General features: G+C 38.3%; 3 protein-coding genes across 4 annotated transcripts in view; 2 read left to right on the top strand and 1 right to left on the bottom strand.

Annotated features, from left to right (window-relative positions):
- Nucleotides 1–27,960, top strand: part of LOC122968417 (putative leucine-rich repeat-containing protein DDB_G0290503) — a 635,740-nt gene that overhangs the window by 242,562 nt on the left and 365,218 nt on the right. The gene's annotated exons all lie outside the window — the stretch shown is intronic.
- LOC122968949 (ras-related protein Rab-14-like) lies at nt 148–11,033 on the bottom strand. Its single transcript, XM_044334499.1, has 8 exons — nt 10,883–11,033; nt 10,435–10,493; nt 9,905–9,958; nt 8,904–9,081; nt 8,609–8,675; nt 7,952–8,039; nt 6,751–6,781; nt 148–6,357 (listed from the first exon to the last, which is right to left on the bottom strand). The coding sequence occupies exons 2-8, from the start codon at nt 10,484–10,486 to the stop codon at nt 6,180–6,182; spliced, it is 648 nt and encodes a 215-aa protein (XP_044190434.1). The 5' UTR covers nt 10,487–10,493; nt 10,883–11,033; the 3' UTR covers nt 148–6,179.
- Nucleotides 12,546–27,960, top strand: part of si:dkey-220o5.5 (actin filament-associated protein 1-like 2) — a 28,912-nt gene continuing 13,497 nt past the window's right edge. Inside the window, exons 1-4 of one of the 2 annotated variants that reach the window (XM_044334035.1) lie at nt 12,546–12,875; nt 23,251–23,385; nt 24,977–25,054; nt 25,182–25,243. In XM_044334035.1, coding sequence (XP_044189970.1) covers nt 12,860–12,875; nt 23,251–23,385; nt 24,977–25,054; nt 25,182–25,243 — 291 coding nt within the window. In that variant the 5' untranslated portion in view covers nt 12,546–12,859. Of the gene's footprint in view, nt 12,876–23,250; nt 23,407–24,976; nt 25,055–25,181; nt 25,244–27,960 lie in introns of both variants that reach the window. The other variant, XM_044334025.1, reaches the window with a different exon arrangement.

Genomic DNA, 27,960 nt, shown 5'->3' with positions numbered 1-27,960 from the left:
TCAGCCTGATCGCAGCGTCTGACCAGTACGACCAGTACGACCAGTAAAAATGCAGTTTTTTTTGCTATTTAGCACAAATTGAATGATTAAAAACTTGTCAGAACTAAACGGCACTGGTTTCTTTTTACAAGCATTTATCATTGATTGTTTTTATTTAGCTGCAACGTTTATTTAAAAAGGTCCTTTTAAAAAAAAACACTTTTGTTGCTTCTGTCAGATTTGAAGATTTGTGGACGCTGTAACAAAAAACGGTGAATTTCATGGGTATTTTTCCGTTAGAAGGCGTTTACACTGCGACAACGCTGCCACCTGCTGTCTCTCCTTTGTTTGCACTTTTATACATTTGTGAGTATTTTTTTTTTTTTTTTTTTTAAACTAGATGCTTGTGTGTGTTTTTCCTTTGGCGAGGGAAGCTTAAGGCGGCGGTCACAACAAAAACTTTTAACTACAGGTTTTCCTTTTGAAATCCAGTGAATTCTTGTTGACTTTTGTGACCTTTTGGTCCCTGGAAAGTTGTTGAAATCTTTCCGAGTAAAGTTTAAAAAAAAAAAAAAACAAAAAAAAACACACGAGTGTCGAGGAAACAAATCTTTTCCAGCCAACGCAGCGTGCAGGTTAATAAGTGTTGAAAAGAAGCAACAGGATGTTTTTTTGGAGTCAGATGTGTAGTTTTTTTTTTTTTTTTTTACAGTGAGGGAGAGGAGGGGGGGGCTTCATTCATAAATCAAGCATCACAGTTGAAGAAGGCTGCTGTCCACCAATCAGAGGACAACGAAGAGTAAAAGCAGCTCTGATCTTTCCCTGTCCAGACAGATGTGGACAGATTCCAGAGTGACACATCTGAACGCACAAACAGCAGGTTAAACTTGTTTTTTTTTTTTTAAATTCAAAATACTTCCGTTTTTGACTGGATATGTACACGAGGGTCTCGGAGAGACTCGCCAACCAGACCAGAATCTGAACCGTGGGATCACAGAGGACGGGGGGGGGGGGGGAGATGGAAGCGAGCAGGACAGAACAGCAGCGACTTAAAAGTCAGAATTTACACTTTTGACAAACTTCAACTCTCATAAATTTAACATTTCAGGCATAAACACCTCTCACTGGCTCCTGTTTTACTTTTTGGTTATGTTTCATATTTTCTCGGTGCAAACAGAAGTTTAATCGTTTACAGATTTCTTATTTTTCTCTCAACATTTCCTCGTTTTCCTGACATGGAAAAAAAGGAATGATAAATGTGGTACAGTACATATAATTTTAAATTTACCAACTGATTGAAGGTGAATTTGAATCTGTATTTCTTATCTAATAAGTTAAACTAATTTAAACTTAAACAATTCATTACAGTAATTTGCGGCTTCTGGGGATTTTGTAACGAGAAGCTGAAACATTTCTCAGGTTTTTGATTTTATATCACAAAAATCTTATCGTAGTATTTTAAAGGATCAGTGTGTAGAATTTAGCGGCATCTAGCAGAAATGGAATATGCATAAGTATGTTTTGATTAGTGTAAATAAGAATCGTGTTTTCGTTACCTTAGAATGAGCCTTTATATCTACAGAGGGAGGAGGCCGCCATGTTTCTACGGTAGCCCAGAGCGGACAAACTAAACACCGGCTCTAGTATTCTGGTATTCAGTTGGTTGCAATCTGCAGCTTCACCACTAGATGCCACTAAACCCGACATGCTGCACCTTTAAGCAGCATTGTCTCCTTTTTTTTTTCGGTGTGTTTTCGCTGCTTGAGACACCGACTGATCTGTTTAGTGTGAATCTGACTTTCATTCATCAGAGAGCAGAATGATATCAAGTTAAGGCTGCAATAATCAATATTTCTTTTATGGTGACACTGCATGAATTCACTAAGTGATGTCAAACATTACACATCATACATCCGGTTTATCTGTTCTCATGTTTTTCTTTCTCCTACTGACCAAATATAAATTAATGCAGTTTTTAACTATTTTCAAAAGTGTAAAATAAAGTTAAGCTACATTTTTGCAGGAGTTTGTGTTCTGAAGTTAACGCTGGAATGATTTTAAAATTTTTACTGACTGCCGCAGTTAGTTTGAGAGAAGTGGTTCATATAACGCAGAGGTCTCATTCTACACACCATGATACTGTTTTATATTTAAAATGCAGCTGATGAGTTACAGTCAGAGGAAACTTTGACGCACTTCAGGATATCAAGGCTCGAGCATTTTGACTTAAACTGAATCACAGTTAAAGGAAGAGTAACTTTTGTTGGAGGGCATAGTTTTAAACAATGTCAGAGTTCCTTTAAAGGTGCAATATGTAAGAACTGTTGAATTCATACTTCACACTCCAAAACAATTGGAGGCAGCATATCACCAGAAAGTTTGGGCGTCTGTTATGTTACGCTACGCTAGTGCTCTGTTAGCTAGCAAATAGGTATCTAGGACTTTGACTAAGTATGATAGAAATATCAGTTCAGTGCTAACGTTGAGCTAACGTTTGTGTGAATATATCAAAGCTAGAAGACGACGTGCTGCTACTTCTTCCTCTCATCTTGGACTGCGGGCAGACTGGACACTACAGTGACTCACTATCGTCTCTTGAGGTACTAAGTGGTATTACAAGACCGGATGGGCCGGGGCTAGCTGGTTAGCATGCTAACTTCAGTAGATATCTCTGCAACACAATACATAGAAATCTTTGACCAACCGTCAAAACTGTTATTTCATTTTGAATGTTTCAAACTAAAATTCTTACATCTTGCACCTTTAAGATATTTTTATGCCCCTACCTTTCGCAGAACTAACCAATGATTAGTTTAGTTTCTACAATAAACCAGAGTAATGCATTCACGTTAAGTGTAATCTCAGACTAATGTAAAAAAAACAAAAACATAAAACAAAATCAGGCAGTAATAAATTAAAAAGAATCCATTTTGCTTCCATTCATGCCATTTTTCTTCCTCTAAATTCACATCAGTTACCACTAAGGGGAGCTGTGACATTGAAAATATACCGTCTATATATATATTTGGAAACCATATTTAAAAAATAATGTGAATAAGAAAAAGAAAAAAATTATTAAAAATCTATCCTGAACTTGAGATCCACTGAGGGACCACTAGTGAGATCCAGTCCAGGTAAGTCAAATTTTGTTTTCTTCATCATCTCCATCAATCTTTGCTTCATCTCTCCACAGAACTATCAATAACTATTGATGTTGCCTTCAATGGAGAAATTAAAATAGTTTAGACTTTTAAAAAAGTGTTGAGTTGTGGGGATGGTGGGTTTCGGGATCCTGTCTATCAATGTGAGTGTGTTAGAGGTTTTCAAGGATGCGCTCAGTTCCTGATAAATGATCAGACCAGACAGTGTCCGACTGTCCTTGGGTCCCTTTGAGACTATCGAATTATCCTATTTTGGAAAAATAATTAATGCTTGTCAGGTTCAGCTATTCCTCAGATTAGGGGTACATTAGGTTAAAGGGGTACTCCAGGGATTTAGACATAGCCGGATGAAACATCATATGAATTAGTTAATTTGAAGCATATTAAGGCTTCGAATATTGCACTCCTATAAAGTAAAGCAGCAGAAGCAGAGATTTCCTGACTTTTAGCCCCTAGTAAGGGCCAAGCTCCAAAACCCTGAATCCTGCAATTTTCATAAATCAACTCAATAATCGCTTTTGTTATGCTCACCCTGTCTGATGAAGGCCAACGTCTTTCAAACTCTAAACCCCCTGTTACAGATAGACTTTGAGCCCAAGCCAAATTACATTCTTGGGGTTATTCCTGCAGACTTAAGACGCTGTTATAGAACTATTATCAGAGGCTTAGTAGTATTAACCGTGATGAGTAAACTGATCTTCAGTGGAGTGCCCCTTTAACCTGCATTTGAGATGACTGGACTAAAGTCAAACACCAGTAAATTTACATCATCAGCTCCAGGTCTGAATACAGGTGAAATGTCTCCAGACCTCCTCTGAGACACATTCAGCCACACAAACAACAGTTTTAACAGTTGCCAAGTTTCAGAGTCTCCAATCCACATCAACAACAGCGTAAATGCTTTGTCTGAACCCACATGAACAACATGGTGTAAATGCAATGAGTTTGCGATCCACCTACAACCACTAAAGGAACAAATAAACAAGGAGTAAAACGAGGAGCTGACACGAACTGGAGCAGAGGAAGAGATGTTTTCTGTGATGAAAAGAATGAATGAACGACAGGTTTCCTGAGGCGAAGGGGTGGGTGGGGTGGGGGGGTCAGATGTAGGACGTGTAGGAATATAAATACAAAATCAAAGAGTGTGTGTCAGAATTGGTGGCAAGGACGATCTAGATTCATAGCAGAGGTTAGTCTAAACTGGACCATAAGGTCTAGATTTGGAGATCTGATACAAAGTGGTCCTTAATTTGGACCAAGGGCAGACCAGCTGAATTGAGGCTCTGGATGTCCTGATTTGGAACAAGCATGGTCTGTATTTTGGCGAAGTATAGTCCAGATGTGGCCTATAGATTAGTTTGACATTGAGCCTTGTATCTTTTATTTGTCTCTAGGGAAACTGGTGTATCGCATCTGGGACGAGGGAGGGTAGCTCCGAATGTGGTCTACCCTTGCTTAAGTCAGGCCGACAGATTTGGAGCTAGGTTGATGTGAATTTTGTGAAGTGTAGTGGATATTTAGGCTGTAGGTTGGTCCGAAACTGTGCCATATTTTTATTTTTCTCTAGGGATGTGTGGGTGTTTCGCAATCGGTATTAGGGTAGACCCAAATTTAAACAGTTCTTGCTCAAGTCGCACCAACAGAGCTACAGACTTGGAAGAGACAGGATCTCAAAGGTAGTCCAATCTTGAGAAAAGGGTTGTCTTGGTGAAGTGCTAAAAGCTGTTCTTCTCTGGGTTTACAACAGTCTGGATTGGCCTCAGTTTGGGGCCAGTAAGCCCAAATGTGGGCTCTGGATCTGTCCATCTGTCCTGGTCCAGATTTAGAACAAGGATGATCCAAATTAGTAGTGTAATCCAGATTTGGGCTGCACATTGGTCCGAATTTGAGCCTTGTATCTTTATTTGTCTCTTGGGGCATGGGTGTTTGGAATGAGGGTAGTCCAAAATATAGACCACCTTGCTTGTGTCAGGATGATCACGCTACAGAGTGGGCAAGGAAAGGGTCAAGAGATTAGTCCAGTCTTTAAAAAGGGGATTTCCGGTGCTGGGCTTGGGCCTGTCCGATTCTGGTCTTATAATGCTTCACTTCTGGGACATGCCATGATCTGGGATGAAGGTGGTCTTGAATCAGACCAAGCACAGTCCAGATTGAGCTTATGCTTATGAGCCTTGTATCTTTATTTGGCCTTTTGCACATGGGTGTTTTGCACATGGGTTGTCCAAATTTGAGGCTAGTGTTTCTTCAATCAGGCCAATAGCGCCACAGGTATGGAGAAACAAGGTCTGAGGATACTTTAGTCTTGTTAAAGCGGCTGGAGCAGTCTGGATTGGCCTAGATTTGGCCAGGAATGCCTGAATGTGGGCTGAAAACATTGACTGTTGGGCTCTGTATCTGTCCATTGCAAGGTCCAGATTTGGAACTGGGGTGAACCGAATTTGGTGTAGTCCAGATTTGGGCTGTAGGTTGGCCCAAATTGGACCTTGCATCTTAATTTGTCTCTGGGGACATGTGGGTGTTTCACTTTCGGGATTAAGTTTTTAAAAATTTAAAAAGTTGTTGCTTGAGTCAGGCCAACAGTGCTGCAGATTTGGACAGGGTCCTGAGGGAAGTCAAGTCTTGGAAAAAGGGCTGTCCTATTATGGGTTGAGAATGGTCCGGATTGGCCTAGTTTGGGTTAAGTGCGCCAGGATGTAGGCTGAAGGCGGTCTGGATTTTGCCAAAGTGAGTGGAATGAGACCACAGACGTTTGGATAGTTGTGGGTTTTGGGTGTATCTGAGGGTGTCCTTATTTACCCACTTAATGGTTGAGGATGGTTGGTTCTGGCTGTAGGGATCCAGACTGAACTGAGGTCTGGATTTGACTACAGGTGGTTGGACTGGATCACTGCAATAATTCGATGTAATCCAGCTAAATCCTGTTCGACACACTCTGGATAGAAGAAGCATTTTACTGCTGGGTGGAGAGGGGTTCTCTGTGAATCTGTCTGTGTCTCTGTCCGTCCGTCTGTCTGTCGGGTCTGTAGTTTCTGTCTGTGGTTAGCAGCTGCAGCCTTCTTTGGCCGGCTGGCTGTCGGCGTTGAGGCGGCCTCCCTGCGGCGCCGACGGTTTATGCTGAACTCCCGACTCAGCAGCATTCAGGTCCAGACTGCCGTCCTGGATGTTCTGGTAAATCCTCTTTGCCGCCTCAAGGAAGGCCTCTTCCACATTCTCCCCTCTAGAGGATGGAGAGAGGGAGCAAAAATAATCAAAACACAAATAAACAAATCATAAAAATAACATGAAAAAGGTCTTATAGATTCAAGATTCAAAGCTTTATTGTCATATGCTCAGAAAACAAGTTTAAATTGAAACCTTAATTTGTTGTTCTCTCCAATTGCAATCTATAGAAAAATATACTGTCCACTAGTTTGCAAAGCATACAATGATATTTTAGACAATAGTGTTCCTTTAACTTTGTGCTAATGGTGTTCCCAGTTTGGAGTGGAAGAACTTGACTGGCCTGCAGAGAGTCCTGACCTCTAACACCTTTGGGAAGATAAGAGTGTGTGTGTGTGTGTGTGTGTGTGTGTGTGTGTGTGTGTGTGTGTGTGTGTGTGTGTGTACTTACGTCTTGGCACTGGCCTCTAGAAACAGCAAACCTGATCAACAACAGAAGCAGAGATCAAAACCAGTCAGTCAATCCGTTGTCTTATATTCAGCTTAAGATGTACAGTAAATTCTGAGATAGTTTCCAGGCCTTTATTTCTAATTTTCCCTGTTAACACAAACTCAGCAGTTGACCTGTTGTCGTGATAAATTCAGTATAATTTCTATTTCAACAGTCATGTCAAGCTTTCCACTTTGCCTTTTTCCCAGAACAAAGTTCAGCTACCATGAATGAAACTCAACACTTTCTCCAGAAATTTCACATCAAAAGTCACGCAGCCTTCCCCTTATAAGTACTGTAGGCTTATAATGTAACAAAAGCCATCAGGAAGTGTTGAGTTTTGCTGACATTAGCTTAACATCAATCAGGAGTACAGCAAAGGTGAAATGACTGGAATTAATTACAACATGAAAACATGATTTCTATTAAAATAGAAACTGAGCATAACATAAATGTAGTCGTGCTAATGGAATTAGTGCTGTGGAAATCAAACTAAAATTACTATGTGAGCTGCTGTAGAAGGTTACAGGTAATTCCTCCTCCTCCAGTGTTTATGTTCCTGGCATTTATTTGTGCATGTTGGCCACGCCCACACAATTATTTGAGACCCTGCCATTATTTGAATACCAGCTTTTAAAGAGGACATATTCTGCACATTTCTGGGTCTATATTTATATTCTGGGGCTCTACTGGAATATCTTTGCATGATTCAAGTAAAAAAAACTCCTTATTTATCTTCTACTGGTCCTTTCAGCAGCCCCTCAGTTCAGCCTCTGTCTGAAACAGGCCGTTTTAGCTCCTGTCTCTTTAAGGCCCCGCCTCCTGATGAGCCCACTCTGTTCTGATTGGTCAGCTTCAGGAAGCTTCCTCCGGCTCCGGAGGCTACGTAAACAAACTATAGTAGCAGGATTTCACTTCTTTTTGTCCTTCTTTACTCCAAATGTGAACTTCTCAAATCCATCCATACATGTTGGAGCCGAAATCCAATCCGAAACATGGAAAACCCTTACGGAGCATTTCTACATACGTTAACCTCAAGTTTTGGAACTTTTACCAAGTTTAACATAGATATCCAACATCACAGCGGTAAAAAAAACAGAAGTAAATATGTAAATAACAAAACCAGAAAAAGCATAATATGGCCCCTTTAAAGACTTCTCACCATTCTCTTCAGCAAACTGTTTGGCCTCCTCATACGTCACGTCTCTCTGAGCTTCCAGGTCGGCCTTGTTACCAATCAGAATGATCACCTGCACAAACACACACATATACAAGAAACACTATACCAGGCTGGACTAGAAAGTTTAGACTCACTGTGGTGAAATGGCACCACCCTGTGGCTGCAGTCTGCATTACAGCTTCAAGCAGATATACAGTATGTTAATGTAGGAGACTTGTGCTGTGTGATGATACTGTGAACAAATCTAAAACACACACACACACACACACACAAATGAAGCACAAACATTAAGAGAAATGCTATAAATAGTAAAACACATACAGGAGCATTTCCAGCTTATCAGTTCTTTTGGTAGCATTTGTTTGTTTGTGCTTTTGTCCTTAGTGGTCACTGTATAATTATGGCGAGAACAAGAACAATTTGTGATGTTTCATTATTTGAACTGCTTTCAAATTGTCGATGTTTATTCCTAAATGTACAGGTTGGATTTCTTGGTTCGCCGTGAGAGGAAGTGCAGCTCTGCTTCTCCAGCAGTTCCTCCACAGTCGTTCCTCTTTTGGGAGCCATGTTTTCTTGTGTGTGTGTGTGTGTGTGTGTGTGTGTGTGTGTGTGTGTGTGTGTGTGTGTGTGAAAACTCACTGTGTTTGGGTTGGTCAGATTTCTGGCATCAGTCAACCAGCTGCTCAAGTGGTTATAAGTGCTTCTCCTGCACACAAACACACAAAGAGAGCGACACAAGAATAAAAAAAGTTATTCTTCACAAGATCAAACTACCATGAAAATCACGTTTCCACCGTTAAATTCCAGAAACCAGAAATGTGCCGAATGTGACTCTCTCAGATCACAGCAGGCCATTTTGGTTTAGTTAAAGGAACAGGAAGCTCCTGGGGATGACCACCCCCCCCCTGCACCCCCACCTCTCCCAGTCCAGTACCTGGTGATGTCATAGACCATGAGGGCCCCGGCGGCCCCTCTGTAGTAGGACCTGGTGACGGCCCTGAACCGTTCCTGACCGGCAGTGTCCCAGATCTGCAGCTTCACCTTCTGACCGTGGACCTCCATGATCCTCGTCCCAAACTCCACCCCGATGGTGTGAGGGCAGTCCGCCATGACTGCACACACAGAACACACATCATCATCATTAGAGCTGCAACGATTAGTCGGTTCATAGATTACTGGATCGACAGAAAATATATCTGCAACCTTTTTAATTATCGATGAATCACTGAAGTCAGTTTTTCGAGTAAAATGCCTCCAGATTCTTTAACGTGAGAATTTTTCTTTTCTTTTCCTTGTTTTAACGTCACAGTAAACTGAACGTATGTCTGTTGACAAAACAAGACATTTAAAGGGCGTCACCTCTAGCTTTAGAAAGTTGTATTAGGCGTTGTTCTAATAAATAAAATACAATACAAATAATCGTTTTAGTCAGTTTTTAACCGATACATCCAAATATTTGCTGGTTGCAGCTTCTTAAATGTGAAGATTTGAGGCTTTTATGTGTCGTACATAATAGTAAACTGAATATGTTTGGATTTTGGACTGTTGGTTGGAAAAAACAAGACATCTTAAGACATCACCATTAGCCCTGAGAAGTTAGAACGGTAGCGGATGGAAACAAGCGTGAATCTGCTTTTTCTTTATCTGATTTTCTGGAAATTCTGCTAAAAATTTGTGCCACATTTGGATGGAAAACTCGACTTACGACCGGTGACTTCAAAAAGAGTGCAGTCCCACGTGTGCAAACATTAAACACGTGCATTGACACCAGGTGAGAGGAAGATGGAGATAGAGGTGAAGGAACAGAGCCGTCACAATAGAACGACTAAGAGGACGAGCATAAAAAAGGACAAGGAATGAAGTAGAGAATGATGAGAGGAAGTGAAAGAGATGAGGCGAAGAAGAGGAGGATGAGGAGAAGTTGAAAAGACTCACATTTCTTCTCTGTGAACTGGTGCAGCAGACAAGACTTCCCTACTCCCATATCACCTGCAGAGAGAGAAAACACAATTGGAAAAGTCAACTGAAAGAAAATTAATCTGCTGCTGTTTTAATAATCAACTTAACATTTCAGTGATTTTTAAGCAAAAAAAAAAAATCTACTCCAGCTTCTTAAATGTGAATATTCTCTGGTTTCTTTAGTCTCTATGACAGTAAACTGAATATCTTTGTGGAAAAAACAAGACATTTGAGGACGTCATCTTGGGAAATTGATCAACATTTTATGAACCAAACTACTAACCAATTAATTGAGGAAATGATGAACCACTACTTTTACAGCAATACTTTAACTACATCCAGCTGATAGTACTTATGTACTTTCACTATAGTAGACTTTTACTTGAAATGGAGTATTTTTACTTTGCTGTATTGGTACTTTCACTTAAATAAAAAGATCTGAATACTTCTTCCAGCACTGTGTTTGAGATATTTGTGTGTTTCGTCCTTCAGGCTTTAAATCTCACCGATGATGATGTATTTGAAGATGTAGGAGTAGTTGTAAGGTGCGGCTGTCATCTTGATACTGTGAGGAAGAGAAAAGTGAGTTTAAAACCAGCAAGAGTCTGATCTGAATCTGAACAGAAACAACTGAACTGAGCAACAAACAAAAGGAAGCAGCTGCTCGGCTAACACTCAGCTCAGCGTTAGCATGTATAATTAACCACCGTGACAGTCACGCAGGGTAAGAACAGCCATCTTTAGCAGAAGTATTGAACATAATCAGCTGACTTCCCTCTCTGAGAAAACCTCTGAATTCCTGCTGTTAGCTTAGCGGTGCAGCTAACCGGCTAACAGCTGCAGTTCTGTCTACGCCTTGCTATCAACCTATCAAGCTAACATCAGGAGGCCACAACAAAAACCATCAAATACCGAACCAGACGGGTAGAGTCCGTCAAAAACACTGTAGTTTACCTTCGGTCCGGGTGTCTATCTGGCCTGTAAACGAGATAAAACTGGCTGTTAAACAGATAATTATCTTTGTTAGCTTGTTAGCCTGCTGAGCCGTCAGGAAAGCTTTCTCCTCTTCCGCGATTCTTCCTCTCCGTCGATAAAAGCGGAAACACCGCGAGACTTCGAGGAGGCTACCGCCACCCAGTGGACTGTATGGAGACAAGATGGATATAAAATATTCTGCTTTGGGTAATAATCTGTGTCTGATGTGGTTTTTCCATAAAAAAAAGTTCAATTATCTTGTTAAAATCCTTAAATCACAATCAGATTTATTGCCAAGTTGCGGTGCCTGATAATCAAAGAATAAGAGAAAAAAACAAATATCTATACAAAGTAAGAAAAATACAACTACCACAAAAAACATGTGGTTTGTAGGCCAAAGGAAGGGAAAGGGTACAGTTTCTTTAAAGGACCAGTGTGTAAGATTTAGTGTTTTATTTGTAGTTTATATGGTATATGTTGGCATTATCTCAATATGATAAAATATGTAATTGTTATGTTAAACACTTCTAAACTTCTGTCCAAAGTTTTCACTTGTTGTAACTCATCAGAATAATGACAGAACATCTAAATCAATCAAAATTGTGTGACGCAAATATCTATAACACCAACAATTATCTTCATTATCGATAATTTTCTTTAATAATATATTGATTGTTCATTTTATAAAATGTCAGTAAATGGTTAAAAAAAAAAAAAGTTGATCATTATTCCCTGAAGCTAGAGTTAAACTGGTAACACTTTGTTTTACACTAATTTCCTGAAAATGTTCTGCGTAATTTGCAGGTATTTAACGATTCATTTTTAGTACAAATTATTAAAAAAAAAACAAAAAAAACAGAAAAGCATTATGTTGGTTTAGTTGGTAAGTACCTGCTTATTTTATTTGGGTTCATACTGCAAAAAATCTTAATGAATTAGACTCTTGATATTCTATAACTGTCTGAAAATATTTAGTTTTCAGTGTGTAGTTTTGTGTGCTAAACTTAATATTAGCATTTTAGATTTTTTCAGTAATTTCTTAAATTAGCTGCTGTATAATTGTTAATTCTGAGGACATTTCTTTGAAAGTGTTATGTAATCTGGTTCAGTGCTCATTATAGACGTTTTAAGAAACAACCTACAGTAATATGCTAATATGTAGTTTGACACACAAAAATACGCACTGAAAACGTACTTTCTGTCTATTAACAACTACATATGGACCCAAATATGATAAATAGGTACTTACCAACTAACAACTAACCCTTTTTTCTGTTTTGCTTTCTTATCATTTGTACCAAATTGCACCACCCTCTCTGTTAAATGTCTGAAAAATGAGCCTTTAAATACTTGCAAATTACTCAGAAGATTTCTGGAAATTAGAGTATAATTACGGGACCTTTAAAAAAATAAAGCATCAGATGACTTTTTGTCTGACCAACAGTTGAAAACACAAAGATAATAAGTTCACTATCATGGAAAACTGTAAAACTAGCAAATATTCACATGTGAGAAGCTGCTGCCAGAGAATTTTTGTCATTTTTGCTTAAAAAAAGTTGGATATACACACAATAGTTGTAAGATGGATCAATGCAGTGTTGATTTGGTCTTTTAATGAGGTTTGTTGACATTAAGAAAATCATAGAATATCACCAAACTGATACTTTGAGCTGTTTCATTGGTGTGAACATACAGCAGATGTGCACTGAATACACATGTGAAGCAGTGAGGATGTTGTTTTTGCAGGCTGAGTGTGTTGGTCCGTCCTCTTTCTCCTCCCTCATGTGTTTATGTCACACGGAGGCCGGACTCGACTGTCAGAGCTCAAACTTCTTCACACAGAGCAACACAAACGGTCTACTGAGGAGAAAACAGGAGAAAACTGTCTGTTGTTTGATGTTTTGGACTCGTCAGCAGTTATGAGATTGAAGATCAGCAGCTACTGAGAGAACAGACATGGACAAACAGAAAGGTACTGTGTTCACTCTGATACACATCTACAGAAGTCTGCTGTAATGACTTTAATACTGAGACTATAGAGACACAACAGATGTATAGAAAGATTATAGGAAAAATGTCTTTACACCAGGGGATAAAACAATAAAAACAACAAGGCTTCTTTCTCACAAAACTTACAATAGTTACAAAAATTTTACTCACAAAACACAAATATGGATTTAGAACACATGAAATACATTTCACATACAGACACGTGGTTTTTGGACATTTCACATGTGACTATTTCACACGATAAAGGCGCATATGAGTTTAAGATATTCCAGATGTGATTCAATTATAGACACGTGTTTATATAAACAGTAGGCAGGTTTTCAGATATTTCACATGTGAAAAAATAATTGGAATGTAATATCACATTTGAAATTAATGTTAAATGATGGATTCATAAACACACACATGCAGTTTTTGAGACATTTCACTTCCAAAATAACTTATAAAATTGCACAATTTTACGTTTTTTACATAAAACGTTATTTCACATGAAAACATTTTACATGTGTTTTTTACTGTAGCTGAATGTAAATTTACTGTTTTATTTATAGTTTACCTCAATATTAAAAAATATGAAATTGTTACAACTGATAACGTTAAAACATCTAAATAACGTTTGTAGTAACTTCTCAGAATAACGGCTGAACATCTAAATCCATCAAAACTGTAACCAAACTTGTTGAGGTCATAAATTCTTAGATCAGTTATAAAGACAAAGGCTGAAACTTCTCACCAGTACTGATCCAGACTGGAACAAACCAGGCAAAGTGGGCAACTGTCAAAATATAGTTTGAAGACTTTAATATCTATATTGAGCTCATTTGTTGTAAAGTTGTGTTTTTATCAAAGTGCACAAAGAAAACTGAGGGACAGGTTGTATTATTCCATCAGACGAGTCTTCTAAGTACTGTTCTTTAATAATCCTTTGATTGTTCAGTGTAGAAAATTGTGAAAAATGCAGATAATTATTCCCCGAAGCCCAGAGTTAACATATTTGAGACTGTTCTCCCAAAAAAAAAACATGATACAACAAGTCATAATGTGAGTCGGCCGATCTCTTCACAGGAAATTTGAGCCTTTAGATGAGTCACGAGGTCCCCAAACACTCACCCTGCACATTTAGTGATGTAGAGGAGCAGCTGTAGGACTGATAGATATTCAGTCAGTTGTAAACAGGAGTTAGTCTTCTAATTAAGTTCAAATTATGTCATGCCATGTATTTGTCTCGGGGGTGGAGGTTAGTGGAAGTAAATGTAAAGTTTGGGAAGGCCATGAAGATTTTAAAGTGTTCTTCCTCTGGAGAGCAGGAATGAAGAAGCTTTATGACAATGTGGGCGTTTTTTTTAGTCATCTGCTGTATGTGGAGTCTTTATCACTCTGATGGTATGTTAACTGCAGCGGCACAACAACCGGAAACAGTCGTCTGTCCTTCTCCCTCATCCTTCCTCCCTCTCCTCCTCCTCATCATCATCATCATCTTCGCTTCCTCCTCCTGCTGCCCCCCTGGAGACTGTGGTTAATAGACTGTTTACATTCAGTGCATAAAGTCTCCACACTGACAATTTTAGCATTTTTCTGCCATTACAACACTCTGACTAACTGCTGTTATCTGTAGTTTTATGACTCGATGACTTGAAGGATAATTCTGCTTTATTACAACTTTGGTTTAAGTTGATTCAACTTAACAGTTGAGAGCAGTCAGTCTTTAATATACAGTTAGCTTCTGTTAGTCACTTTATCTTCAATAACTACAGAAACAATATAATACATGAACTAAACTAGAGAGTAAATACTGGTTAGCAGTGGTGGAAAGAAACTAAGTACATTTACTCAAATACTGTTTATACAATACAACACATTGTTAAAGATGAAACCAGTGGTTTCCAACCTTTTTGTCTTTTGACGTCTTACAAAAAGCAGTGTGTAGTCGGGGTCACATTTCACATGTCTATGAGTTGTTAACAGCTCCACCAAATAGTGATTTTTCCCTCTAAACTTCTCACATGCTTTCATTTCAATAAATGTTCAAATGATCCAATATTTCAGCAAAAATCAAAGATTAGAGAAAAAGTCCAAAAACCGAAAACAGATTTGTGTATCAGAACTTTGTTTTTTCTTCTTTCCTCTCCCATTAATCATCTCACCACCCCTCAGATTTATTTGCTGACCCTTTGGAGGGGCCCAACCCCTAGGTTGGGAACCACTGGACTAAACTAGCTAACTGTATATAAAGTAGTGTAAACTAGCTCCACCTCCAGCAGCTACAACAGTAACATGCTGCTCTAACACTGATGCTTCACTATTAATAATCTAATGATGTCATATATAATAATATATCAGTCAGAGGGACCAAACCACTACTTTTACTGCAATACTTTAACTACATCAAGCTCATAATACTTATGTACTTTTACTGCAATACTTTAACTACATCAAGCTCATAATACTTATGTACTTTTACTGCAATACTTTAACTACATCAAGCTCATAATACTTATGTACTTTTACTGCAATACTTTAACTACATCAAGCTCATAATACTTATGTACTTTTACTGTGGTAGGATTTTTCATGCAGGACTTTTACTTGTAAAGGAGTATTCTTACATTGCTGTATTGGTACTTCTACTTCTTCCATCACTGCTGGTTAGTAACTGGTTAGTAACTGGTTAGTAACTGGTTAGTGCTGATTGGACTCTTGAAGTTGAGCCAGTTAGAGGAAAAAGCTGTAATGTAAATGTTTTGCTCTCCTATATTTACCAACCAGAGGATGAAAGAAAAAGCTGCTCCACACCCTGCAACACACACACTTGTTTGTCTTTCTATAATTGTGAGGACCATCACTGGCATAATACGTTCCCTAAACACTTACCATAACCTCAACCATCACAACTAAAGGCCTAACCTCATCTCCTGAAACTTAACCCTAGAACAGCCTTAATGTCTTCACTTTGTAAACATTTCCTCACTCCCAAGTCTAAAACTCACATCAGTCCTCATAAAGATAGTTATACATGTACACATACACACAGAGTTGGGGAGGTATGGACGAATCACATCTTTCGGCTAATTTGAGGGTTTGGTTTTCATGGTAAAGCAGCTCAAATCACTGAAACACACACTCAACTTTTTAACTTCAGTCACACTGTGAGGAAGATGGTCTTTTCTCTTTGTCTCTCACTGCAGTTTATTTTATTTTAAAGCTGCTTTATTGGCATGAACATCAACAATTAGCAAATCTTAATTCTAAAAGAAGTTTGAAATACAACAAATTGCAGGAATCAAACAACAAATAACAAACAGTTTGTTATCAGATGAAAATATCCTGATATCCCGAAAATGTTAATTAAAGGATAATTTCTGGTTTTTAATTGTGCGTTTTTAATAACGGTTTCATATTTTCATCATTTCTGAAGTTTATATGTTTAATGTCAAACATCAAATGTGTACTATAGTGAACCTGAGAGGAGCTACAGAGAAAAAATAAGTAACTTGTGCTCTGGGAAATAGTAACATACTTAAAGTATCAAAAGTAAAAACACTCATTATGTGAAATGCACCGATTTAGATATATTTTGTTAAATTTATAATCTATATATTATCAGAATATTCATTCATGTTGATTTATTTATGCATACATAAACAGCAATTTAATGTTGTCAAGGCAGAGCTAATTTGAATCATTTTATTTATATCAATGCATATTTTATAAACTGATCATATGTTTTACTTTTAAAATATTGATCTGAAAAGTAACTAAAGCTGTCAAATAAATGTAGTGGAGTAGAAAGTATAAAGTAGCATCACATGGAAATACTGAAGTCAGTTATTTGAGTATTTGTATGGATGTTTTTAAGTTATTCCACCTCTGGGACAAACTGGGGTGTTTGGGAAATGTAACATTAAGTTGCTGGAGTGTAAACTTCCCCAAATCCAATAAAGAGCAGCTGCTAACATTAGCTTAAACTCTGATATAGCATCATCTAGGACTGACTCAGTAGTTTTTAATATAACTTGTTCTGTTAAAAAATGATGTGGGTGGTTAATTAAATGCTCGTTGGCCTTGGAAGCAGCACGCAGTTACTACTGTAGGTATTGTGCTTGTTAGCCACACATGCTAACAACTCCAGCTTACATGACAAAAGCACTGTGTAATTCATTCCTTACATTTTAATGTTTTTAATTATGTGTCTTACTAAAGACCCGTGTACAGCGTCTGAACATGTGCAGAAATCAAAAGCTTGACAGAACTGCTGAAGCTTTGATCAGACAGTCTCTGGAAGAGTTTAGCAAATGATTAATTGAAAAAAACTGTTAAAGACATAAATACCGAGCGAGGCTGAAAATTTAGTCAGTGAAAGCGGCAAAAGGGATCAGATTTTATAGTTGTTCTAGTTTTTGTTGTTGTTGATGTTGTAACTGTTGATTATTGTTGTGTTGTGATTCTGAACTCAATGACTGACTTTATCTGTTCGCAATTCAAATGTGTGTGTGTGTGTGTGTTTGTGTGTGTGTGTGTTCTGCAGCATCAAAGCCAGAGACAGGAAGTAATGTTGATGTTCAGATAAGCAGCGTTCAGTTACACAAACTCTTTTCTTTAATTCTCCGTCAGTCCAGCAGCAGTCTGTCTGTGTGAAGACATGTTATTTCTTAACATGACTCTCTCAGTCCTGGAATGTATAAATACGTTTACTCAAGTACTGCAGTACAGTGTTGAGATATTTGTACTTTACTTGAGTATTTCCATGTGATGCTACTTTCTACATTTCAGAGGGAAATATTGTACTTCCTACTCCACTACATTTATTTGACAGCTTTAGTTACTTTTCAGATGAAGATTTAACACAATGGATAATATAACAAGCTTTTAAAATACAACACATTGTTAAAGATGAAACCAGTGGTTTCCAACCTTTTTGGCTTTTGACGTCTTACAAAAAGCAGTGTGTAGTCGGGGTCACATTTCACATGTCTATGAGTTGTTAACAGCTCCACCAAATAGTGATTTTTCCCTCTAAACTTCTCACATGCTTTCATTTCAATAAATGTTCAAATGATCCAATATTTCAGCAAAAATCAAAGATTAGAGAAAAAGTCCAAAAGCTGAAAACAGATTTGTGTATCAGAACTTTGTTTTTTCTTCTTTCCTCTCCCATTAATCATCTCACAACCCCTCAGATTTATCTGCTGACCCTTTGGAGGGGCCCCGACCCCTAGGTTGGGAACCACTGGACTAAACTAGCTAACTGTATATAAAGTAGTGTAAACTAGCTCCACCTCCAGCAGCTACAACAGTAACATGCTGCTCTAACGCTGATGCTTCACTATTAATAATCTAATGATGTCATATATAATAATATATCAGTCAGAGGGACCAAACCACTACTTTTACTGCAATACTTTAACTACATCAAGCTCATAATACTTATGTACTTTTACTGCAATACTTTAACTACATCAAGCTCATAATACTTATGTACTTTTACTGTAGTAGATTTTTCATGCAGGACTTTTACTTCTAATGGAGTATTTTTTACATTGCTCTGTTGGTACTTTTGGTATTTTGGTAAAGGATCTGAATGCTTCTTCCATCGCTGGTCTTCTTGTATGTGAGATGTTTTCTCAGCAGACAGAGTCTTACTGTTGCTGTCATGTGTTGTTGTGGGTGTTTGAGATATGTGCTGCTCTGCGTTTAAAACCGCAGCAGCCTGATAAGCAGAGCTGCAGGATCCTTAAAATCAGCAGAGAGGAGTTAATCAGAAACATTTAACCTTCACCTCCCACTGAGCTCAGAGTGTGAATGGACTCACTCTGTCTGTCTGAATGGAGCTCCACAACAATCACCGTCTGTTTGCAGGATTTTTTTCCCTGCATTTTTTACATTTCCTCCTCCCTCCAATGATAATTCAGAGTGTTTTCAGATCAGTTCAGTCAAACCTGTCACACTGAGTCACTGCAGTTCAGTTCCAAATAGCAACAGAAAACATTAGAATAAAAAAACAGTTTCAAGATTAAAAAATGTTGACATTTTGATAGAAGTTCTGTTTACTTTTTAACCAATACAATCGCTCATTCATTCTCTGTGGCTCATGTCTCCTGTCAATCACATTATTATTATAAATTAGGAATATTTAAGCAGTATGTCATGAATGGCCATGGTATATTGTGATATAATCGCAATATACAATATACCATATACCATATACTGCTGCCAAATATTACAATATAGAAATTATAGACACAATCCAATAATAACTGTTTTATTAAATAACAATTACATTACAAGAGTCATGGCTTACAAAATCATGTGAGCTCTTTCCTTACTTATAAAATAAGAAATATAATAATCTGCACATTATTTAGAGAATCTAAAGGTGGTTCTAGTGGTTCTTTAAGTGGTTGTAGTGGTCAATAAGGTGGTTCCAGGGTTCTTTTAGGTGGTTCTAGGAGTCATTGACAAGGTCTTTTTTAGTAAAGGGGCTTATGATAAGTGGTCCTATAGGATGTTCTGATGGGATTTTAGGTGGTCCTATTGGTGGTTAGTGCTCCTTTAGATGATTCTTTGTTTCACTGGTCCCTTAGAAGGTTCTAATTGTTTTACGGGTCCTTTAGGAGGTTCTAATGGTCCTGTAGGTGGCTCTTTTACTCCTTAAGAAGATTCTAGTATCCCTTTAGGAGGTTCCTGGGGCGGCCTGTGGCATAGACCACATAGGTGGTTGCCTAGGATGCCAAACAAGGGACAGGGCACCAAATGAGTGGGACATGTTTTTCTTTTGTTTTTTTCTTACCAACAGGTAAGCTTACTTTTCTACAGCTTTTGGAAATACACACTTGTTCCCCCTTCTTAACATTTTCCCTTTCCTTTTCAGTGAAACAAAGTAGTCATGTGAGCATCCACAAAACCTTATTGGGGTAGGTGCTGGATACAAAAAAAACTAGATACAAGGAGTACCTGCACACTGAATCAGAGCTTCCTTTTCTTTATGTGTAACATTTCAACCTACTGGTCTTCCTCAGGCAAAGGAGGAACTGAGGAACACCTGTAGTTGGTTGAAACGTCAAACTCTGATTCAATGTGCAGGTACACCTTGTATCTAGTTTCCTTTCTTTCCCCCATTAACTTGCATGGGTTTTCATCTGATTTGATCTTCAAAGCCTTACTGGTCAGTCAGTTTTCACCCGACAGCCACCAAACTTAATGTACTGCATCAGGCGATGTCACCAAACACTCACTGAATGGCACCTTGACCCCCACTTGCCTTTTTGTCTGGAGGACGGGGGGAGAGGGCTTTGTCTGGGCTGGAGGTACCATTGTGGCACTTCATTTTAGTGTGAGTTAATTTTTGAAATTCTAGGACTGAAGGAACTATTGTTGCACTTTTTTTGGCTCTCCATTCAAAAATCTCACCTAAGGCACTAACATAGTCAGGGCTGGCCCTGGGAGGTTCTAGTGGTCATTCAGGAGGTTCCAGGGTTCCTGTAGGTGGTTCTAGTGGCCCTGTAGGAGGTGGTAATGGTAATTTAGTTCAATGTTTGGGTGTTTCTAGTGGTCATTGAAGAGTTCTTAAATGTTTTTAAGGTGGTTCTAGTGAATGGTCCTTTAGGAGATTCTAATGGTTCTTTATGAGGTTCTAGTGGTCCTGAAGGAGGGTCTAGGGGTCCTTTAGGTGGTTCAAGGGGTTCTGTAGGAGACTCTAATGAGGTTTGTGTACAGTACATACATTGTAAAAAATAAACTTGCCAATGCTCTTTGGTAGACAAACTATGTAATGGAGACACTGTTTCTAAATGACCTCAAACATATCTTTGTATTCTGACCTGACATCTCTTGTTTCTTATTAGCCAACATGAAATCAACTGACTTCCTGTTTCCTCAGTCTTCGTACGTGACATCAGGTTTTTGTGATGTGATGTAACAACACACACAGTCTTTATTCTGTGTTAACCATTAGCAGCATCCAGCACCTTATCAGTGGCTGAAGGTCAGAACATCTCAACAGTTGTGATGAGAGAACTTTACCTGAATAGCTCAGTGTTCAGGCATTTTACTCACTTATTAACAGCATGAATAACCCGAACTGTTCTGTTATAAGACAGGCTTCTGTGTTGCAACACTTAAGTCTTAATATTTTGCACTGCCGTAATCATCTGTTGCTGAAAATAATCTCTTGTATTGATTTAGAAATTTGGGGTTTTCCCATTCACTTCAATAAAGTCAGACTTTCATCACAGCACCATCTAATGGACATTAGAAGAACTGTGGCTGAACTTTAGTTTTCTGCAACAGTCAGCTGCTGCTGATTCATAAAACTTTCCTCCAACAAAAACATCAGGGCTTAATTTAATGTCCCAATCAGACATTCAGATGTACCTAAGTGCAATTCAACCACAGGATACAGAGATTTATGCTCTTAAAGCCAAATAAGGGTCAGTAGTCACTGAGAGACAAAGAGACAACAGCTTCATTCATCACATAAACACAGACTGACTTCACAACAGTTGTCATGTCTTAATCAACAAACAACTGACAACACACTAAACCCCCATCCATCTTTACTGTGACTCATGAAACTCACAGAAAATAAATGACAAAAACAGTTGATGAAGGTTCCGGTAATCTAACAGAAAAGAAAAAAGGAAACACTTACAAAAACCTGTTTTAATAAAGACATGGAATAAAGATTAGATCTGGCACACATGCAACCTATATTTAGCATGCTAGCATGTAAACACCTAAAATGCTTAATGTGACATGGTATATTTCAACATGTTAGCATGCTGACAAGCCGCTGTGATAAATACATACAAAATGTTAGTATGCTAAGATGCTGAATGCTAATTGTTTGCTGGCAAGTCAGTAAGTCAATAATCCAACAGTCACTGTAACATGCATGCTAACTTGCTAACTATGCAAATTATGACAAGATATATACCTTACATTACATATTACACATGCTAACTTGCTGATGTGTGTTAGCATGTTAACAAGCTGTAAAAAAGTTAATGGGTCTTTGTTAGCATGTTAATGAGCTGTAAAACATGTTAATGTGCTATGTTAGCATGTTATCAAGCTGTAAAACATGTCAATGTGCCCAGGTTAACGTGTTAAGATGCTGAATATTTCATGTATGCCAGCATGCTCGTAACAGCCAGTATTTACTGTAACATGCAGAACTTTTAGCATTTACAGTCACTGTTTGTTTTATTGGTAAGAAAGTTGAGAACAGTATTGTCCAACTGTTAAACATTAAAGACATAAAGGAAAAGACAGACAGTCTGTGTGTGTAAATAGAGACGATGATAGTGACAGATATGAGAGTGACTCATCGCTCTGCTTCACTGTCAACAGTCAAACAAACAGTCAGTTAAACGATGACTCACTGTGAGATTGTGATAAAGTCTGTGTATCTGTTTTCTGTTCATTTGTATTTACTGTTTGTTTACTTGATTACATAAAAGGGAAAAAATACTTGTGTAGTGAGAAGTGAGGAGTCTGTGTGTCCCAGAGGAGGAAGAAATATTCAGATCTCTTACATGTGTAAAAGTACCAATACAACAATGTAAAGATACTCCATTACAAGTAAAAGTCCTGCATGAAAAATCCTACTACAGTAAAAGTACATAAGTATTATGAGCTTGATGTAGTTAAAGTCTTGCAGTAATAGTAGTGGTTTGGTCCCTCTGACTGATATATTATTATATATGACATCATTAGATTATTAATAGTGAAGCCAGTGGTTCCCAACCTAGGGGTAGGGCCCCTCCAAAGGGTCAGCAGATAAATCTGAGGGGTCGTGAGATGATTAATGGGAGAGGAAAGAAGAAAAAACAAAGTTCTGATACACAAATCTGTTTTCAGTTTTTGGACTTTTTCTCTAATCTTTGATTTTTGCTGAAATATTGGATCATTTGAACATTTATTGAAATGAAAGCATGTGAGAAGTTTAGAGGGAAAAATCACTATTTGGTGGAGCTGTTAACAACTCATAGACATGTGAAATGTGACCCCGACTACACACTGCTTTTTGTAAGACGTCAAAAGCCAAAAAGGTTGGAAACCACTGGTTTCATCTTTAACAATGTGTTGTATTTTAAAAGCTTGTTATATTATCCATTGTGTCAAATCTTCATCTGAAAAGTAACTAAAGCTGTCAAATAAATGTAGTGGAGTAGAAAGTACAATATTTCCCTCTGAAATGTAGAAAGTAGCATCACATGGAAATACTCAAGTAAAGTACAAGTACCTCAAAATTATACTGAAGTACAGTACTTGAGTAAATGTACTTAGTTACGTTCCTCCACTGGTCCAGTTATTAATCTGTCTTTTTCTGTCTCCAGTGCTCGCCAAGCTGATCTGGGACCTGCAGTCCTTCCTGTCTGTTCTGGACTCGGAGAACTTGAGTTACATCGCTCAGGCTCAGAAGAAATCCATCTCAGAGCTGCTGTCCAAGCTGCAAACACCAGACACTCCTGGTAATACTACAACTACCAGTGGTAATACTGCTACTACAACTAATACTGTTACTGTCAATGATACTAGTACTAATACTACTTCTAATACCAGTTATAGAGGAAGTCCTCAGATCTTTTACTTAGTAAAAGTAGCAATACCACAGTGTAAAAATACTCTGTCACAAGTTACATTAAAAAGTTTATCTAAGTAGTATTAGTAATTATTAGTATAAGTATTAAAAAGTATTAGTATCAAAACATGCTTAAATGGGACATATTCTGCTTTTTGTTATTTATGCTGTTCTGATGTTGGATGTTCAACATGGTTGTAGGAATATTACTACTTTAATAAGATAAAACTTCATATAATCAGGGCACCACCTCTTATAAAGGAAGTTTTAATGTCTGGAGGAAACATTAAAGCTTGAATTTAATTCTTAATTTGTTCAATTCATCAGTCTTATAACCGTAAGTTCTTTGCAAAGCAGTGACCTCTGTTTACTCTGCTCTCCCAAAGAAATAATAACAACTTCTTGGGATAAATGGAGACATTTATTATCAGCTAAATGTCTTTAGGATACATGATGAGGCAAACGACTGAACTCGTTTCAATAAAAGATTAATATATTCGCATATTTGGTCAAAAAAAGAAAGAAAATAGACGCCTTAATAGAAACTGTGTCTTAGCTCATGAGTTTCCTCTGAAGTTATAAGTTTTAAATTCAAATTCACACTGTCTGAATACTTCATGTCACCTTGTAACCAATATATTGTAAAATCAGAAAAACAGTTCAGCGTTATACATTCATCCCATAATAAGTCAAACCTTCCTATCAACATACCAAACATTAACATTCATATTAAAACTTCTCCTGATGTTTTGACATTTAACCTTCATTGATTCAACCTTCTCAACCCATCTACACGTCTACTAGTGAAATAAAGTTTAAAGCAGCAATTATGTGACTATAAGCATCACATATGTAGCGACTAGGGATGTGCAGAGAGACCAGTGTTTGTATTTGTATCTGTATTTGTTGAGGCAGCAAAATCATTTGTATCTGTATTTGAGTAAAAGTTGAAAGAGGCTTAAAAACCCTGTTTTTGTTATTATTAGGCTTTTAATTTTAGAAAATTAAAGTGTTACAATAAGTGTTCATGAAGCGTGTATCAGTAGATCAGCTTTATCTCTGGGGAACACCTCCAACTCTGGGAGTGATGTCCAAATTAGGAAATGTGCGTCATGTAGCACAAACCTGCTGATAGACGTCACAGCGGAGCAGAGGAGAGACACTGAGATAGTGATGTAACCGACCTGCACTCTGGTGTTTAACATGGTTTAATTTTCTATTTGTATGAAACAAATATTCATAAAAAACCCACTATCTGTGCTTTGCCGAATAATGTATTTGTATTCAAGCACACCCCTAGTAGTGAAATTTCGAGTACGAGTACGAGTTTAAAGTAGCATAAAATGGAAACAAAGTATCTGAGTAAATGTTCTTGTTCAGGTGAGTGTGTGAACTAACTTCACTCACCTGGTGATTAATACTGTGGTTGATTAGTCAGAACGCTGATGGATGTTTGTATCCTGTGTTTGTTTTGTTTCCAGTGGAAGATGCTGAATACATGATCATGAGCTGTCTGTCATCGTCTCCTAGCAACGAGCTGACAGACACACCTGGGACAGGTAAACAGTCAGACACCGGCAGGAACTCTTTTATATGTTTTTTCTCTTGTTTCAACCTGAACTTTTTTTTCTGCTCCACACACAAGAGACACAGTCATGAAAACCTGATTTTTGTTGTTGTTTTCAGAAGGTGTTCGGACCTCTGAGCTGGTCTCAAAGCAGGACCCGTCTGTCTGGCTGAGGAACGGGGTGAGTCCACACACACACACACACACACACACACACACACACACACACACACACACACACACACTGCACTGAGACTTTGTTCTACATGATGAATTTCTAAAAGAACTTCTGTCGTACATCAAACTGTAAACAGAACTGCACATCCTCATCATAATGTTTGTTTCCTTTTTATTTAGTTTTCTCGTTGTCTTGTTGTCATCAAGATCATCAATGAATATTTTAGTCAATAGGTTTTAAATATATCATCATATACAGTATCTCGTATATACATACATACTGTATATCACGTATTGGAATCAGTTTGGAGCTCTTTTTTAAAATAACATAAAAGTAAAACCCCCAAAAAATGCTTTTTCAAAGTTTTTTTTTGTTTTTTGAGTTTTAAACAAAGTTCCTGTCTGAACCAAACTGAGTGATGTTGAACTTCATGGTTGGCGTCCTGATCTCAGCCTCCTCTAAACATGCTTTCACAGGCCAGAAAAGGTGAAGAAACTCTGCTCTAAACTCTTCTCTCCTCCTAAGGAGGAGCAAAGTTTCACTTCAACCTGACCCGGACTACTTCTGAGTGACGCATCGTTGATTTTATGGTTGCTCATAACTGTGTAACATGTTGGAAATCAAGTGTGTTTATGTTTAAAGTTGTTCTGAACGGCCACATTCAAAGGCTGGCAGTGAAAAGCCGACAGTCAGGAAGGGAGACATGATATATAGTTTAAATACGGGGATAAGACATTCATAGTCTTTGTTGTTAAGGCTCATCGGTGTCAGAAAGTGATGGAAACGGCCGTGAACCACCGCTGCTGATCCGCCGTCCGACACGTCTGGAGGAGTATAAATCCACCTGATGATTATTCAAAACTAGCTGATACATAAAAACAAAGGTTGACAGTGAAAACTGTATTTAAGGATGAGTGGATGGACCACTGATGAAACAGTGACCACAGTGAAGAGCGGTAAGCTAACGTAAAACTTCCCATTTTGACGGAAACTATCCCCAAGAACATGAAGAAGAACCACAAAACTGAAGCAGCTGAAATCTTCTACATCTAGAACTCACTTACACCAGTGTTATCAGCATCACACCTTTTGTGTCCAAGTTTAAGGCGTCACCCTTCATATTAATAGAAATGCTGTTCATGTACATAAGACTGGACCTTTAATGAGGAGGAAATCTGTTAAATGGACCTTGAAGATCTGTATTTGAGTACAGCTGCTCCACATGTTGCTTATAATGTGCTTTAGTTCCTCCTTTACTACCAGAAATAAACAGCACAGCTCAGATTCTCTCACAATAACAGCGCTGTTGTCTTTTTCACTTTTTGACCTCATCATATTTCTTCTTGAGGTCAAAGAAAAGTGGTCGAGAAAGAGAAAAAAGCCTTTTTTTTTTTAGATGGTTTGGATCCAGCAGCAGCTGAACAGAGCGAACGGGACGAGGTCGGTCTGTGATGTGGGTCAGTAATGACAGACTGAGTCCTCCTGAGGTTTGGGAGGAGACGGCAGAGTGTGTGTGTGTGTGTGTGTGTGTGTGTGTGTGTGTGTGAGGGAGTGACAGGATGTACAGTGTTTACATGTGAGGCCATCTCCTCTCTGTCTATCGTCCTATTGGCTGAGAGCTCTGCAGAGGGAGGAAGTGGTCACTGATGGCGGCCGATTAGCATCTGGTCTACGTGATGGACGGACAAAACACACACACACACACAAACACACACACACACAAACACACACAGGTTTACGTAAGTCACTTTTGGGGTATTTACATAGACTTACATTCATTTCCTGGAGGCTAACACTAACCTTCACCACTGACCCAAAAATCACTGTTTCACCAGTTGGGGTCACAAGTTGCACAAGCTGTCGCCAATTAACTGGTTTTTGTCTGGTTTGTGTCCCTGAAAGTGACTTAGGTCATACCACACACACACACACACACACACACACACACACACACACACACACACACACACACACACCAGTCGTGTCTACTGGGAAACTTGTTTGTTCATATGCAACTAATTTACAATCCTGTTTTACATTCGCTGGAAACATTTAGTTCCAGTTCAGTTCAGTAACGTGTCGTTAAGCGTCGAGGAAAGTGAGAGTGAGCAGTTCAGGTCCCGTCTGATCATTCTGAGTCTTAAGACAACAGTCAGGAATCTGAATAAACAGTGAAATCTGATCCTTTAATGTCCAACTGAAATGTTTTTTGTCTGCTACGGTGACATATCTGCTCCCTAAATCCTTCCCCTGTCCTGTTTTCTCCTTTGAGGAAGAAATCAGAAACCAAAAGGGAGGAATTTATATTTTACATTTTTTCAGACTTTGCATGAAGCTGCAGCAGCTGAACTCACCAGAAACTTTGCTTCTTTCTGTTATTTCCCTCCAGTCTCTGTTTGTTTGTATGAAGCAGATTCATAAAGAGATTCATGCAAATTTCTTTGCTCAAGTTAAAACATTTTCAACTGGTGCAGTATTTGCGTCTTTGCATCGACTTATATGTGACCTTAACGTGTCTAAAATTCACTTTGCGTTCCGTCACACAGAAACACGCTCGGTGTGTCTGTTGCTAGTTAGCTTATATCTAATGTACAGTTGGTATTTTGGCTGTTTGGGGCGAATAAACACAAACGATCCAGCGGTGAAATACTAGTGAACACACACGGGCTGAGATGTTTTCTTGTTGGTGCTAGTTAGTGGCCATAGAGTTTACTATATTT

The sequence above is a fragment of the Thunnus albacares genome, chromosome 2, assembly GCF_914725855.1.
Source record: "Thunnus albacares chromosome 2, fThuAlb1.1, whole genome shotgun sequence".
NCBI classification, from domain to species: Eukaryota; Metazoa; Chordata; class Actinopteri; order Scombriformes; family Scombridae; genus Thunnus; species Thunnus albacares.
Note: the sequence above shows the minus strand (reverse complement) of the source record. Positions and strands in the feature narration are given on the sequence as shown.

Excerpts from the sequence above, each read along its gene's own strand:
- LOC122968949 (XM_044334499.1), bottom strand. The coding sequence starts at position 10,486 with ATGACAGCCGCACCTTACAACTACTCCTACATCTTCAAATACATCATC. Across the intron at positions 9,959-10,434 it reads CTTCAAATACATCATCATCG|GTGATATGGGAGTAGGGAAG; the intron begins GTGAGATTTAAA and ends CTCTCTCTGCAG. Across the intron at positions 9,082-9,904 it reads CCAGTTCACAGAGAAGAAAT|TCATGGCGGACTGCCCTCAC; the intron begins GTGAGTCTTTTC and ends CTGTGTGTGCAG.